The sequence below is a fragment of the Cebidichthys violaceus genome, unplaced genomic scaffold, assembly GCF_023349555.1.
Source record: "Cebidichthys violaceus isolate CVI_PGR_0920_01 unplaced genomic scaffold, fCebVio1.0.p SCAF_27, whole genome shotgun sequence".
NCBI lineage: Eukaryota > Metazoa > Chordata > Actinopteri > Perciformes > Stichaeidae > Cebidichthys > Cebidichthys violaceus.
Window position 1 is genome coordinate 1644978 of NW_027176450.1, and position 17458 is coordinate 1662435.

Genomic DNA, 17458 nt, shown 5'->3' on the forward strand with positions numbered 1-17458 from the left:
CTACTATTGGGCTTGACTTAAAATAATAAAAACAACAACCAGGCCTTGGTTCATCCATGTGTCATGCGACTTATCTTACCTCCACAGCACCTTTGCCCATGAGAAACGTTGTAGAACGAAAACTCTCTAATCTGCCTTGATGTGGCTAATGCTTTTGACAGACTGCGTACTTCAGCTCGCTGTTGTTTATGTAATTTTCCCCGGCTCGGACATGTGTCCACCCAGGCCGCGGTTGTGGCGTGTTCTTAAACAGGAGTTTTGGTGGCATGAAAAAAATGCACCACATGCTTTTTTTTCTTTTTCCTTAAAATAAGGCAGTCAGTTATATAACACTGAACTTTTCCGATAGGAAAACAGCTGATGTGCTGTGTTTGTCTGTCTTTCATTTGGCTGTAACATGACCTCCCCCCTTCCTCCCCGGTGCAGGCTATGGAGTCTCAGATTGGGGACTTTTACAAGGATGTGGGAGAGCTGGGTAGTTTGCAGGGGGTCTGCCTACCCCAGCAAGGGCTGATTGCAGGTGACAGGGAGGGCGGCGAGCAGTCGGGCATGGTGGAGACCCGTATCGTCCGCCTCATTGAGCCGTTGAAGGAGAGACGCCGCATTCTGCTGGCTTCCAAAGAGATGCACCAGGTCGCCCAGGACCTGGAGGACGAGATAGTGAGTGCACACTTCTTTTCTCTGTTCCCTATTCTTTTCCTTCCACATACTTCCTCTTCCATATACACTGTTTTTAATTCCCTTTTGAACATCTGTCAGTATATGGTATTATGGTGCATGTTAAGGAATCAGACTGAGAACGAATGCCTGTGGCAATGCATCAGTGTCGGAGCTTCCATGTTTGATTCTGAGAAATATAATGACCTGATTGTGGTTACTTGATAGCTGTGGATTCAGGAGAGGCTTCCCCTGGCCTCTTGTAAGGATTATGGGACTAACCTTCAGAGTGTACAGCAGCATGTAAAAAAGAACCAGGTAAGTGTCCAAGACGACGTTTGGTGGGCTGAAATGTGACCCAACCACGCTCAGTCTGGGAACTCACCTCTGATTGGTCCTTCAGACACTCCAGAGGGAGCTGACAGGGCGGCGGGCTCGCGTGGAGGAGGTTCTGGACCGTGCAGGGATCATCGCTTCGCTGAGGACTCCCGAGGTGGAGTTTGTGCGCGAAGGGGCCGGGCATGTGCGCCAGCTGTGGGAGGTTTTGCAGCTGGAGACGGAGCGCCGGTGTGTGATGCTGGACGCCACACTGCAGGCTCAGCAGTACTACAGCGAGGCAGCTAAAGTGGAGTCCTGGCTGTCAGGTCAGAAGCTCCATCTGGTCAACGAAGAGAGAGGCACGGTACGGGCACGGCTGTCGCTCATATTGTTTTTTTGTTCTTGGCACGAATGTGAAAGTGAATCCTGACGTTGTTCTGATCATTGTTTTCAGGACGAGGTGAGCACCCTGCAGCTGCTGAAGGCCCACCTGGCTCTGGAGCAAACGGTGGAAACATACGCAGAGACAGTAGGCATGCTATCCCAGCAGTGCCAGCGTCTACTGGAACTTGGACACCCAGAAAGGTGTGGCTCACGTGCACCCACAAAGCAGCACATATGGCCCAAAGAAAGAGTAAAGCTTAATCTTTGCATGTTCCATGTGCCATGTAGGATAACACAAGGGCGACATCGTCAATGCTCGTCTTGCTGGCAGCTGTAACGTTTTGTTTTTCCCTCTATTTTCAACAGTGAGCAGCTCACCAAGCAGCAGTCGCACATAGACCGGCTGTATGTGTCTCTGAAGGACATGGTGGAGCACAGGAAGACCAAGCTGGAGCAGCAGTACTGGCTCTATCAGCTCAACAAAGACGTGGAGGAGTTAGAGAAGTGGATCACTGAGCGAGAGACGGTGGCCAGTTCCACTGAGCTGGGCCATGACCTCGAGGATGTCACGGTCAGTTCATCAGCACGTTTTTTGGTGAAACAAATACTTTAACTATAATTTTCACTAAAAAAAGTGTCTTACTTTCACACTAAATTTGAGGCCAAGAGTGAAAGCAGTAATAGAAAACACAGTGAAAATAGTCATATCAAGTTGGGAGTTGTTATTGAAAGGCAGTGAATATTTATTTACCTCTTGTATTTATTGTTCTACAAAAAGTTAAAAGATTGTAATAAAACCAAAATTTTAACCTCAAACATCTTCCTCTAAACTGTGGTGAAAAAAAAACTATTCAATAGTACCGAGTGAGTCCTATAATACTGAATACTGAAACAAGAAACATTCAGGAAAGAAGTTTGTCTTTTTGACATTTATTCTCTGGCCGGAGAAGGCTTTCATCGTCATACAGACTGCAGCACTGGGGGGGGGGGGGGTTGACTACCCTTGATTACCCCTGGGAACATTCTCTGGTTAAACTGCACCCCCATTGAGTTACTCCCTCTTATCAAAGCAAAGGCAGAGATACCACATACGGTCCTGTTACCATTCTGCTAGGTACACAATCATATGTCACATATATAGTTTTGTTAGTGGCGAATAAACTAGGTCACAGTAGAAATGTAGCACAGGGAAAATTCTCCATCACAAAACACACCCTATATTTTGTTTATCCTATTTAAGATAAACCAAAAGAAAACATTAAATATAACATTTAGATTTAACCAATCTGACCCGAGCGCCCCCACCGGCGGGGGCAACGCATGCATCCAAAAATGAATCCACTCATAACGTGCACTCATCAGTAACGAATATAATGATGCCGCATACCTGCTCAAACTGCAGCTCCTGCGCTACAAAGTCATCTCAGCTGTTTGTACACACTCCAAACACAACATATGATAAAGCTACGTATAATACCAAGTAACACAATCGGTATAGTGCCTCCTAGGCAGTCCCACTTGCCACATTTATGCCAATAACGTTTTGAAAAATTAATTCAATGCTAACACCCGTTAGCTCAGGAAATCGCTAGCGACCAGACGGTCGCAGCCATTTTTTTCACATTCCGCTACGACACAGCCTCACAGTTTTACTTACAAAACAAAGCCATCATCATAATCCGCATAATCGATCACATCATAAACCAGCTCCTTAATTTGAGATGTTCTGCAGCAAAAAAAAAATTTGAATTTTCAATTTGTGCTGTCTGCCATCTTAATAATCTACTCTTAACCAGTAACATATATACTGATATTTACACATATCAACACATCTCACAAGTGTTAGGGTTATTTTAATACCAAAAGTATTAAAATAGCCCTTACAGTTGCAACGCTACACTCATTATCGTATGGGTATGCGATTTTCGAGCTGAGGGCCTAAAAATCGGTCTAGGGTCCAAAAGGTTTTAAGCCCTGTAATCTTCTGATTTGATTTGTATTCGAGATTATAATTTGATTTTAATGATACCAAACACAGTTTTCTTGTGATCACAATATAAATGTCTTTGTCAAACATTCCAGGAGCCAATAAGCAAAAATGCAATGGGATAAAGTAAGTAGGCCTATACTTAATATTTCCATTATGATCACAATTCTTCTTTGGAGGCAGACCCTTGAATAAATAAATATAATGACAAAAAAGGCGTAGGTTGATATTATAGGACTAAATGATCACTGCGACTGTGCGTCTGTATAGCTGTGAATCTTTGAACCAAGATGAATGTTTAATGAAAACGAGGAAGAAAAGTGTTTTTGGCAATGAAGAAAAAGTGGACAAAGTAGCAAAGAGTGATTACATTTCATTCATGATTTCTCTCTCACAGACATCCAATCATTTTTATAATAATAATACAAATTAAAATTGTTGCGCCTCCTAACGGCCAGTTACGAGTAGTGAGGAGTCTGCAGTCTAAAAAAGTCAATAAAACACATTTTCAAAAGGTGTGAATCACTGCAAACCATGAGAGGTCCTTCAGCCTACAGTCATAAGTGAGCACCAAAAATATTAAGCTGAAGCAGTTTGCGAGATTAGCCATGGACAGACACCGAGAAACACACCCACGAACTCACACACACAACCGAATACCTTTTCTCCTGGTGAAGATAATAATAATAACAATACCGTATTTTTCGTACTATAAGGCGCACTTAAAATCCTTACATTTTCTCAAAAATTGACAGTGCGCCTTATAATCCAGCGCGCCTTATGTATGGTTACTTGTTGTGCTTATTGATCGATTTTATGTGGTACAATGCGCTCAAAAATCTGTCGAAATGTGTAAGTACGACGAAGCCGCTCCGCTCAATGGATATTCGGAGCATTACGGTACGCACGGGAGGCAACGCCGGGCTAGTTACGCCACTATCTGCCAATGGATTGCTGATGCGTGGGCTGAGGTGTCGGTCGCAACTGTCGTCCGAGCTTTCACGAAAGCTGGAATCATCACTGAACAGCCAAGTACCAATAACAGCAACAAGACTAACTCGGAAAATGACGAGAGGGATTCGGGCATTCTTGATGCCGAAATCGCACAGCTGTTTCACTCAGACACTGAAGATGAAGAATTCGATGGATTTGTGGAAGAGGAATGAATCGATAAGTGAGTGTAGTTTTCTGTACCGGTATTTGTTGTTACAACTGAGTTGAATAAAGTTTGATTTACCGGACTGTGTTGTTTTGCTTAATGCGCCTTATAATCCGGTGCGGTTTATGTGTGAACATAGACACGTTAATTCACAGTGCGCCTTATAATCCGGTGCGCCTTATAGTCCGAAAAATACGGTAATAATATGAGCCTTACAAAGCTAGCATGTATTGCATCAGTCAATGAATTGCATCACTGCACTCTGGAGCCTCATGCGGCTCTTCAGCCCCTCTGTTGCGGCTCACTGAGTCTACATCCACACTAATAAAAAAAAAAAAAGTTTTAACAAACAAAAACGATCTCCGTCCACGCGGCGTTTCAGTATTGTTTTTTTCGAGACGACCTCCGTCCAGACTACAACGCCTGAAAACGAATATCACGTGACTATTCACTACACTGGCCATGCGGGTGGGGCCATTGTAAATAGGAAGTAGATTGGTTGCTCAAAGCCGCTAACCTGACTTCAGACGGCCGGTCCGTAGGTATGATAACGCCGCTGGACACGCCGCTCGCTAATCGTTACAACAGCTGTTTCCTCCGCAGATATACAGACTTTAACTGGACAACAGCTGCTAGTAAAGACAACAATGTCAGCAACGCCTGTAATCAGTTGTCCATGTTAAATTAACCTGGTGGTCAATAGATAACCAAGGCTGTTGTTTGTGAATTTCCGGGTAAGGGTCACGTGATAGGGGCGTGACGAATCAGGGAAGAACACGTCGTGACCGCTAAGAACCAATCAAGTAGTGAACGTGGGTGTCTAGTCTACTTTGTCACTGAAAATAAAAAATGTTTTAATATTTTGTCAACTAAAATGTGACATCCTATTACATCGCTGTCAAGCGCCTTTCCCTGCATGTGGCCAGTCATGATTTGCAGACCCTCACCCTCGGTAAACTATCAATGGATAAATAAAAAAAAAGAAAAGTCATCGAGGAAAATAGATTGTTTAATTCTGCGTGGACGTATTCATTTGCTTTCACTGCAAATGATGCCGGCTTACCTGTATGCTTGATATGTGCAAAAAATGTAATGTAGAAAGACACTTCCAGAACAAACGCACCGCATTTGTTGAAAAGTATCACGCTGGAGATGAGCGAAAAAGAGCGATTTCTCAACTGCTGCAGCAAACTCTCCTCTTCATAAGAGTTTGATATTGTTATAACAGGTAAAATAGCAATAGAATGTCAAGAATTTTATTTTTTGTCTATTTTCATAAATACAACTAACTATAATTTGTGTATATATAAAATAACTATATTTAAAACTTTATAAGCCGTAATATCAAATAGCTTTTGCGGCTCCAGACAAAATTTATTTGGTGGAAAATAGGGAAAAATGGCTCTTTGGATAGTAAAGGTTGCTGACCCCAGACCTAGCTCATGTTATTGTGTGCAGTCTCTTTAGTGTTGGGGTGCCTCACGTGTGTTCCAGGTGCTTCAGGAGAGATTCACCAAGTTTGCCTCAGAAACCAACAGTGTTGGTCAGCGGCGCATGGAGCAGGTGAACAAAATGGTGAACGAGATGATCGACTGCGGGCACTCGGACGCGGCCACAATCGCAGAGTGGAAGGACGGGCTGAACGAGTCGTGGGCCGACCTCCTGGAGCTGATGGAGACCCGCAGGCAGATGCTGGCAGCGTCGCACCAGCTGCACAAGTTCTTCACCGACTGCAAAGAGGTACAGTCAAAACAAATATCCGCCTGTGATCCAGGTGTGCCGCGGATCTATTTGGAAAGGTAGACAGTCTGGCCGTGACACGCGGCTTCTATTTTTAAAGCTGCTCGTGATAACGACGCGGTCCTGTGTTGTAGGTCTTGGCTCAGATCGCGGGGAAGATGAAGCAGCTGCCAGAGGTGAGGGCGTGCCAAGCCAACATCACCAATCCGGCCACCCTGCAGAGACTCATGCACTCGTTTGAGCATGCCCTTCAACTGCTCGTCGCACAGGTAAGTGATTTGATTTGTTTCTGAACCCATCATGCACCCTGTGTAGGCCTACTTCCTGCTCATGGGCACGATGTGAGGGCATATAGATTTCACCAAACTTATTTTTAAGACACAACTCCACATCCACGGACTAACTAATGTATTTTCTACAAACACAACCATTCGTCAATCTGACTATATTCTACTGTGATGAAGCCACTATGATGAACTGCCTTCATCCCGTCTTGGTGCAGGTGAGGCAACTGCAGGAGAACGCGGCCCAGTTGAGGACCATCTATGCTGGTGAGAAGGCCGAGGCCATCATGGTCAAAGAGATGGAGGTGATGGAGGCCTGGAAGGAGCTGCTGGGCTCTTGCGAGGCCAGTCGCGTCCAGGTCACCTCAGTAACGGACAAGGTGCAGTTCTTCTCAGTGGTGCGTGAAAACCTGATGTGGATGGAAGGCATTATGGGCCAGATCGGATGGGATGAGCCCAGGTAAGATATCTGCTGTTCACCTACTTGAGATGTGGTTAAAACCATTGTATACCATTATGTGGTTCAGGTTTAGTAGATGCATTTTGTGGTTCAGATTTTAAAAGTCTCTGTGGTCTTGTGCAGTCCCTGTAGACACAATTTAATTACAGTGTAGTGTTGCATTAGGCTGCTGTTCCACCTTGACCTAATTTCACATGACATCTGTTGTTCAATTTTCCATATGATGAATTTGTAGGCTACACATTTTACATCGTGATCACTGCCAGTATTTGTTATTTTACCCAACCAGTGCCATTGTGGAATAAGCTCACAGCACATCCACTTGGCTTTGAAATCGTTTAGCAGTGCATTGTGAGACTGAGAAAGAAAAGATGGGAAAACATATGTGCATGTTCTGTATAATGTCCATCATAATTAAAATGTTGGCATAGTCTTCCTTACCTGTCATTTTAATTGTATTTTATTAATGATAAGACATCCTTAATAACATTTAAATTGCATTCATTCATCTTCGTTTTTTAATAATTTGTATACAGAACAAGTTTATAGATTATGCATTTATAAGGGCATGGGAAGAAAAAATGAACAGAGACAGTGGAGGCCACAAAAAACTCAAAGGTCATTGTGCCTAATCAGGTAAAATGCAATTGTACAAAATTAGGCAATTACAATTGAATATTTACTAATCTTGTACTTCACTGGGAGAAAATGCCATTCATACCGATAACATCTTACACTCTGCAGGTATAAAGATTCCCTAATAGTATTTGTTGCTTTATTTAATCTGAATAATCTGATCTATCCCTCCTCAGGGATTTGACGGCTCTAGAGGTGATGATGAAACAACATCAGGAGCTGAAAGCCAAAGTAGACGGCCGCAGCAAAACCATACAGCAGTGTGCAGATCTGGGCAAGATCCTAATAGCTGCCGGCAACCCTGCATCAGAGGAGGTCAGGCTAACAAATCACATTTGAATGATTATCACACATGCCATAAAAGAATACCCATACAATTACTTGATTAAGATGTAGCAATATGTTGTTGTGGTCATGCCTGCAATCTGTCTGTCACCACAGATACAAGAGAAGCTGGACAGTCTTCTAGCTAAGCAGAGAGATCTTGTTGAAAAATGGGACAAACACCAGGAGAAGTTACAGCGCAGTGAGTAACTCACTAAATGACTACATCAGAGCAGAGGTAGCTTTTAACACAACGCTATGTTAAATGTCAAAGGGGCTCTTTTTTCCACTTTCATCATGAATCATGTATGAATCTTATAGTTCTTCTCGTTTGAGCTAACATTACACACTCACTCTGAAATAATACGATAGAACGCATACACACCACCATCATGTACACAAGCATGTTAACAGCAGATTTCTACTGGGGTGTGCATTGGTGTGATGGTAACCATGTTGTTGGTCTTCTGTCACCACCAGAGCAGGAAACGTTCCAGTTTGCCCAGGAGACGGTAAGGGCGGAAGCTTGGCTTAAGGCCAAGGAGCCGCTGATCACCTCCAGGGAGCCAGAGGGAGGAGGGGCCCGGGCTCAAACAGACGAGGTTGAGCAACTCATCCTTCGCCACGAGGCCTTCCGCAAGGCTGCTGTAACCTGGAAAGAACGCTTCAGCTCTCTCCGCCAGCTTTCCGCAGTAAGCTTGACTGTAGATAAATGTTTAATCAGTTTTTGGTGGAGTCACAATTTAATGCTGCTACAGGAAAAAAAAATGTGACCTTGGGATGTGTGTTTGCTTAGCAGGCATGGGCGCAAGCCATGAGTTTGCATCGTTTATGGGCCTAAATCTGTCTCATGACGTTAACTGCATGTGGTGTATCCTCATTCCCTGCACCCCATCTGCCTTTCATGCGACATTGCTTAGTAGCCAAAAAACCCAGACTGTTTTGAAATAAGCAGATCATTCTTGATAACTTGTTGTACCCTCATTTTATTGAACCGTTCTTTGTTTTCTGGTTTTAATTGGATTTATGTAGTGCTATTAGTTATTTAGTTAACTCTCTCTTTAGGCTGAAAAGAAAAAAGAGGAGGAGAAAAAGACAACCCCACTCTCCAGCCGAAGGATGTTCCCATTATCATGTCTGACTCCCAGCGTTCCCTCAACCAGTGCTACCTCATCTTTCTTGAGGCAGACTGTACAGGCACATATAGAACACAAACCCTTACAGACCGGTCTGGATCTTGGTGCCACCCCTGCAAGCCAGAGATTGTCCTCAACCCTAGCCAGCTACAAGCCAGTTATAAATGGATCAGGCTACCACGGATTGGAACCGCAGAGCAGTGGGAAGTTGGTGAGCTCCTCGTACCTTGGGATGAACCACCAGGCGGTTGGGGGTGGAAGTGACTCCGGTTTCTCAGCGCTGACCTCCCAGAGTGGTGGAGCAGACACTTCTACTTACCTTGGGATAAACAATCGAACTGCTGGCAGTGCAGAGAGTTCTGGGTACTTTGGACTGACAACTGGGAGTGTGGGTAGTACGCAAAACCATCAAGGCAGTGGCAGGTTAGGAAGTTCAAGTAACCTAGCTCAGCAGCCAAGCAGTGGAATTATGGGAAGCCCTGGCTTTCTGCCTCAACAGAATATGGGCAGTTCTGGGTATTTGGCTCAACCACAAAATATGGGCAGTTCTGGATACTTGGGACATCAGCCTAATTTAGGGAGTACAGGATATTTGGCACAACAGCCTAGTATGGGGAGTTCCGGGTATTTGGCACAACAGCCTAATATGGGGAGTTCCGGGTATTTGGCACAACAGCCTAATATGGGGAGTACTGGGTATTTGGCACAACAGCCTAATATGGGGAGTTCTGGGTATTTAGCACAACAGCCTAATATGGTGAGTTCTGGATACCTAGCACAGAATTATCAGAGCAGTGGGGGATTGGGTAGCTCAGGCTTTCTGGCACAAAATCATTACAGTAGTGGAAGTCTGGGCAGTTCTGGTTACCTGGCGCAGAGTGGTGGCATCATGGACCCTAAAATGGCGTATGCTTGGCAGCACCTGAAAGCTGACTTCATGCAGCCCAGAATCAACCACATCCACAAGGCTGTAAACCCCCTCCTAGAGGCCAGCAGAGTGCAGCGGGAACAGTTTGGGGACATCCCAATGGCAGACATGGTGGGGCCAGAGTCAGGGCTGGAGCTCCTCCACGGCCGTCTCCAAAGGGATCCCCGTGGCAGCCGCTCTGATCCTCAGATGGACCATCTGAGGCGAGAGAGGGAGTACAAGCTGGGTAGACAGACCTCCAGCGAACAGGAGATCCAGGCCAGGTTGAACGAGTTGCCACTGATTGTGCGTCAGGAGCGCTACCGAAGGCGCCTGGAGAGGCAATCGTCCAGCGAACAGGAGGGGAGCAGCAAGCAGAGGCTACAGAGACAGGACTCGAGTGACCTGGAGGGCTCTGTTAAGGAGGGCTCCGACAAACGCTCAGGGTATGTGAATGAGTTGTACTGGTGACAGTGAAATTCTAATGATCTTTACAAACTTTGCTATTACTGTTTGCCTAATCAGCACTGTCCTGTATGATCCTAATTATATTTAATGAGTTTTTCACTGTTTGGGTGACTCATGCCTGTTGTCACTGCAGGGAAAAGAGATCTACCATGGCAGAGATTGTAGAGCAGGTCCAGGAGAGAGAGGCAGCACAGGTGAGTTAGATTACATACGGTATATCTCAACAGTATTGTGTATGTTCAATTGTTTTTGTGTCTTGGTTCATTCTCTTGTTTCTACCTTTTTAGTCACGAGGAGAGCCTTATCGCCCTACAAGCAGCCTCTCGGCACCCGTGACTCGTTTTGACGGACGCCCTCGTGCCCGAGACCGTCCCAAACCGAGGAGGAGGCCCCGTCCAAAAGAACCTGAGGAGACACGACGTTCTCGCTCGGCTCCAGCTACTGGTGCCCCAACGACACCTCAACCGCCTTCACACACTGCCCAAAACGAAGGCTTCCTCTACCGCAAAAAGGCCACCACTTCTGACCTTGAAGCTCAGCAGAGAAGCCCAAACAGGTACAACTGCTACTGATGAAAATCATACAAAATAGCTTACAATTCATCATTCGCTAAAACCCATATCCTACAAGCAATTGTCCAATCATAGCTTAGCAACTGCAACTAAACACAACAGCAGGCCTGTTGTTATCAAGCTTTGGATTTCTCTGCATGCTGATCAAGTGTCCATAGGCACTAACAAGAGTGATACTCGCCATTTATAAAGAGTTTGGAGGGTGGTGTCTTTTTTTAACCTTTCCAAAGGCACAAGAGTAAACGTGTAAGGAATGAATAAAACACTGTATTTATCTGCTCTAACATAAGATGCCAATGATAGCATGTTCAGCTTATTAGTTTACAACCTACAGTAGCAACCAATCTTTACTTCCAAGGCCAAGGGACGCATTATGGACTACTGTACCTAGAGTCATTTGTGAGGTTACATGCTAGAAAAAACCCTAGTTACGATCACTGTGTAGTATTTCTCCACTGTGTGCAAATTGATTCGGGAAACTGAGTTTTGGCTAACACTAGCAAATTTGTCCTGAATTTGATTACATTTTGGGAAGTTTACACTCCAAAATTGTCAGCCAAACGCATCGGTTAGTCATCATACTAAAAGCCTTTTTTCTTAAAAATAAATGTAATAACAAACTGTTGGAAAATGTGCAAAAGTATACAAACTTAGCATCCAAACTGGTTTCCTTATTATACTTGTAATACCTTTAGTATTACAATTATAACTAACTAACTAACTCTCTATATACTGCAACAAAAGAGTAATGCCGTTTCTTTATTTCCATGTCCTCTACATGGAACCAATCAACTGGTGGGGATGCTGACTATTTTCCTTTAACATGCAGCTTCTAGCACAATATCATGTGTGTAGCGATCAAGGCCCCTTTTAAAAGACGATTATTCTAAACAAGCTGGAAATATTATAAAGTTAGCTGGAGACAATGTTTCATAGAGTTTGTTTATGCTAATATGCCAATCATCAGTCGTCTGCTGGAAATGAGAAGCCTGCTTTTGTCTGAAATCAAGCACCCATTGCTTCTAAAAGTACTGCGAACTTTGATGGTTAATCTGCCACCGTTGTTATTGTCAACTGCATATGTGCCATGCAGGATCGGAAAGCTTGACAGTCATAGCAACTGTAACTAAGGGGGGTGGGGTTTAAAAAATATATTAAATCAAATTAGTGTTAAAAAGATTTTAAATCAAATTGTCGTATCTTTATCGTGACTGTGTTGCATGTTTATTTAAGGACAGAATATCCTTATTATTGTTGTGGTTGTGTCCATCTTATGTGACATAAGTTATGTTATGTGACATGCATTCAATCATAATCTGTTATGGTCGTCTTAATGGGTCATTTTATATTTACAGCAAGTCCTGGGTGAACGTATATTGTGTGCTGAAGGAGGGACAGCTGACCTTCTACAAGGATGCTAGGCACCTAACCACAACATACAATGAGGAGCCCCCTGTAGAACTTAGTAACTGCACGTTTGATCCTTCAATGGGATACAAGAAGAAGAAAAATGTCTTCATTCTTCAGTAAGTGCTTTTCTATTGTGGCAAATTTTAAAATGTGATTTTACTGATTTTCAAGTGTAATGTTGCTTTACAATAAAATAAGAAATAGTTCATCCGATTTAAGAGAAAAACATAAAATCACAAGTGCAATATTATTATTCATTAGAAATGTAAAAGGAATTGCTGTGCATGAGAAACTGACAATCCCTGTTGATTTCCTCTGCAACAGAATGAACGATGGAATCAACTTGGCATTCCATGCAAAAGATGAGGTAAGAACATTTATATTTGAGTCATGTTTACCAAAAGCAGACATTAGGACATAATCCACTACTTACTTCAGACCGTCTATGTGTTACATAAGAAGTCCATGAAAGACACCTCTGAGTGCAAATAAGAGATGTCACTGAATAGACTATGTAGTTATCATAGCTAGATACAATACTCCATTAGGCCAGGCTAAACAGACCCATAGCAGGTCCAAACAGCATCAGGGATGACTACATTTTTAATAATTATTTTGAATAAAGTCTGTCAATGTCGGATCATCGAAAATATGGGTTTCACATAGCTTGACATAGTTTGACATAGCTGGGAAGATTAGTCCAAACTCAGACTCCCAGAGGGAACTGGGACAAGATCTCAGTGGGTTGGGGACCCTCCGTGCTCTTAAGGCAAGCCCACCACCTGCACAATGTTCCATCTTGAGCGCCCTTCCAGGTCTTCATATTTTTTTAGAGAGGGAGCCAACTTCAGTAGCCTCAAGGTTAGCTAGCTGGCCAACATAGTGATTGGCCGAGTGTTTGAGGTCCGTGACAGTCTCGCCCTGGGTGATCATTGGCGGCTGCAAAGCAGTGGATACTCTCTTTCTTGACGGTTTCCAATGACCAAGTCAAATTTATTGATGATCCCTGAGCGCATTCAGCCCACCGTCTCTAATGTTTGCCAGCAGGGACTCGTTAGCATCTGACAACAGCTTGCTACGACCAGCTTTGGCCATGTGGGGTTTTGCTCGACCAGCCAGCCTCATTGTTGCACTTTTTAGCACTAAAATGCAGAAAACGTGATGCAGTGCTCTCAAGGGTGCCCTACATGTTAGAAAACTTTCTGCGCTCTTTCTGTAGTTTTGGTCTTTTCATGAGATTTGTGGAAGACAAAAAAAATATATAGATATCATCAGCCTTATCTTATGAAGAGTAAAAACCAGCAAAATGGACTAAAATAAAAAAAATGTAAAACTGAAAACATTGTGCTCAGTCTTCATATGTTTTGATCATTGCCGTATGCAAATAAATGTCAGATATTGCATCAGTTTGTCTATTTTTAATTTCCTTCCTTTTGTAGTCCTCTATGGGTTATTCAAATAACAGGATATGAGCAGAATATACAGTATACTGTCAGTACAACTGCAGAGGAATATTTATTTTTGTATTCTTCAGGGAATTATCTCAATGCAATCCCTATGGAATTTGTGGCCTCTTCCTTACTGTACTTATGTGGAGACTTACGAAAGACTTTTATTCATCATGTCCAGCTGAAATTAAATCGCTTTTTCCCCCGCTTTCTCCTTTGACAAAAAATTCAAAAATTTTTGTTTTCATGATTTTAGTTTTGCATTATCAAAATAATTCTGATTATTCCAACTACAAAGATGGAGACGTCATTTTGAAATCGCCAAACAAATCTTACATGAAGCAGTGGGCTAATGTCAGCGTTCTAAGAAAAGCAAGCAGACACAACACAAAAGACACAGACCCTGAAATACAGCCCACATTAGCTTTCCTGTCTAAGTCTCCAACTAGTAGTCGTACTTATTATGCTTACTACTCTCATTAAATGAATAATTTCTGTGATATGCATTTAATGTGTTGTAACTATGTTATGTTGTTCATTCTGTACACATGACATCTATCACACTTCTGTCCATCCTGATAGAGGGATCGATCCTCTGTTGCTCTTCCTAAGGTGTCTTCTTCTTTTCGCCCCGTTAAAGGTTGTTTTGGGGAGTTTTTCCTGTTCCGATGTGAGGGTCCCGGGACAGAGGATGTCGCATCAGTACAGATTGTAAAACAATCTGAGGCAAATTTATTTTGGGCTATACAAAATAAATTTAATAGAATTGAGTTAAAACACATGAACACATGTAGTGTCCTGCACCATAGCTTGTTGAAGGAGCCACCACACACCTGGAAAGGTGCACTGCTAACGTCAGTTTGCAGACTAGCTAATTAACTTCACTTGGAAAAAGTGCACTGCTAACGTCAGTTTGCAGGTTAGGTAGCTAATTAGCTGCTAAGTTGCAGCACATTAAACAGCATGTACACTTACCTGCAAATGTCACTTGTGGCCGGTTACATGCTGGTGTGGTTTGGTCTCTTCAATGCCACTAACAACACTGTTTGGTCACGGCATGTATGCTACAGCACAAGTCAGTTTACTTGTATCTCCTTCTCTAGGGTGTAACAGCAGCTGTCTGGTAGCATGCCAGCTGCTTTCAATCAAATACAGACAGGGACACGACCCTCCAATCGGCTGAGACTTATGTTTCTGATATTTCCCCAAAGACCTTTTTTTCCTAATAGAAAACTATTACCAATATAATTTCATAAAATAGATCAATACTTACTAGGGATAACTGAATGGGATTTTAGTTGGATATTAATGCACAATTTACTATAAAACTAGTTTTGGAGATATCAACTGAATAGACTCCTGCAAATTCCTTTTCAATATAATAGAAACACTTGGCTTCTGGTGTTCAGAGCACAAAAAAGCGTTACCGCTCAGCCATGCGGATGCCATTGATGTTGACATCTTGTGCTGTCACAAGCACGAGCCTCGTCCATGAATAGAGCCACACTTTGATATGTTTTCTCCTCTCTGTTGCAGGTTCAAATTCTGATCTAAAACGATGAAATTATGTAAATCCCAAAACACAATATGAAAAACATGCAAAAAGAGAGAGACTCCTTATATAAGACATGTGTCATTTGCTTCGTAGGAGGACCTGAAGGCCTGGACTTCAAATATCACCACCTCTATAGCTGAACACGAGTCCATGGGCAAGTGGGACAAGCCGAGCACCTCATCCATGGACCCTGACAACTCGGAGAGGAAGGAGAAGTCAGAGGGAGATGCGGACGCCAGGTCAGAGAGGTCCGAGCTGGCCGAAGGGGAGGAGCGGTCCGAGAAGGAGAGGTCAGAGAAAGGGGACGGCTCCGAGAAGTTAGACACATCAGAAATTGCCGACAAAATGGAGGGCGGGGCGGGGGGCTCCAGCACGTCTGGGAAGAGCAAATGAGGAGCCCCTTTGTGTTTTTAACATTACTCACTGACAAAAGGCGTAGGAGGCGGTGGGTGGGAGGGACGGATGGAGAGCATGTGCAGCTAGGTTTGCAGATCCTCAGTCACAGAGCCGGAACACACCGAGGCCATGGTCCTTGGACTGACTATTGTTACTGTGACAGACTAATCTCTCAGCCCCTTCCCTTCACCCAGGCAATACATCAGTGCTTGCATTGGGCCACCTGCTGGTAGATAGCAGGTCGGCCCAGACAGACAGACAGACAGACTCCAACAAGTGGTTCCAGGAATTAGTCACTGTCACGTCCCATTGTTGATCGTTTAATCTCTTGGATTCACAGCATCTTTCTGTATGTATCTTTGACTGATAATATAACGCTCTGTCTAGCTAGACAACCCCGAGAAGCGGTGAATGAAATGTTTCACAATGTCAAAAAAAAAGAAAAAGGTTTTTTGAAGCAATATACTTTTTTTATTTCTTCTCTTTGTCAAAGAGATAAAAGGGGGAAGAGGAAACTAGGAACAATCGCAAATGTGAACTCTATGATTTGTCACATCCACGTGAGCTTACTCCAGGCAGTTGTGCACCTAGACACTTGACACATCTGTATACTAATCATACTGACATTTAATCCAGTCACATGCCTAGCTTTGAATCATGTTAATATAATGGAATGCTGGTGTTACCCACCTGACTTCATTGGTGTCAATGAATACACAGTTCTACAGTCTCTTTTTTTTCTTTACAATTGTCATTATTATTATTGTTTGTCCACGACAATCCATGTAAAAAAAAAAGAACTTTCCATCAAATTCTAATCCAAGGTGTGTTCAAAGTGGCAATGCTCAAAGTAATACTAAGCCTAATGTGAAACAATGCCTTTGTATACATGACAAAAAATCAGAACATTGCATGAAAAAAGTCTACTAGTGCACCTGTTGAACTTGCCTTTATTTTTATGTTCGTGAAATAGGTTGGGCAGTATTGGAATTGCAATAATTGAATGTGAGTGGGGGGGCAAATTGTATTTTACTATCACGGTCCACTTCTGAAAATCCAGAGGTAAGTTTGACAAAGTCGGGTTGTCTTCTAAACCACAGTGCGCATGAGAAGAAAGGGATGGTTCGGTTTTTTTTGGACAGGGGTATACCAGATAAGAGACTACTCCTTGATCTGTAACATGAATTAAGAAGCCAAATGGCCTCTCTGCTGTTTGTACTGTATTACTGCAATTCATTTCCCACAGAATGTATTGATTTCAGCTGTGAAATGTTCCGTCGCCGTCGCGTTTTGCGGTGCCCCAAAAATTGTAAAAACAACCCCCTGAAGCGGTTTCACTGAGAGTTGAGCCTCTCCCCCTGTACCCTTTGTGTTTCATTTGAAGTTCAAACTGATTGGAATCTCTCCATCAAAAGGCAAGTTAAATGTAAAACTGTCATGATTCGAGTCATGAATTGTATATACCTATCTTTGTATGTATACCAATAAATCCTGTGCTCTAATAAAACAATACTCTGAACTGAAATGGGTAAAATTAAAACATTTGTATTAATCCACAAATAAAGAAAACAACTGTCACTCAAATATATGAATGACATTTAAATGAAGAATATGCAA

The 17458-nt window shown here is 43.1% G+C and overlaps 1 protein-coding gene across 2 annotated transcripts in view; it reads left to right on the plus strand.

The window, feature by feature from the left end:
* sptbn4a (spectrin, beta, non-erythrocytic 4a) overlaps positions 1–16802 on the plus strand; it is a 30159-nt gene extending 13357 nt beyond the window's left edge. For both annotated transcript variants that reach the window (XM_068721384.1, XM_068721385.1), the window contains 17 exons: positions 427–660; positions 886–975; positions 1061–1339; positions 1430–1560; positions 1726–1930; positions 6000–6245; positions 6380–6514; positions 6748–6989; positions 7802–7940; positions 8067–8151; positions 8430–8641; positions 9015–10438; positions 10594–10654; positions 10748–11016; positions 12388–12558; positions 12767–12809; positions 15539–16802. In XM_068721384.1, coding sequence (XP_068577485.1) covers positions 427–660; positions 886–975; positions 1061–1339; positions 1430–1560; positions 1726–1930; positions 6000–6245; positions 6380–6514; positions 6748–6989; positions 7802–7940; positions 8067–8151; positions 8430–8641; positions 9015–10438; positions 10594–10654; positions 10748–11016; positions 12388–12558; positions 12767–12809; positions 15539–15838 — 4266 coding nt within the window. In that variant the 3' untranslated portion in view covers positions 15839–16802. The remainder of the gene's footprint in view (positions 1–426; positions 661–885; positions 976–1060; positions 1340–1429; positions 1561–1725; positions 1931–5999; positions 6246–6379; positions 6515–6747; positions 6990–7801; positions 7941–8066; positions 8152–8429; positions 8642–9014; positions 10439–10593; positions 10655–10747; positions 11017–12387; positions 12559–12766; positions 12810–15538) is intronic.
* Positions 16803–17458: the final 656 nt, after the last annotated feature.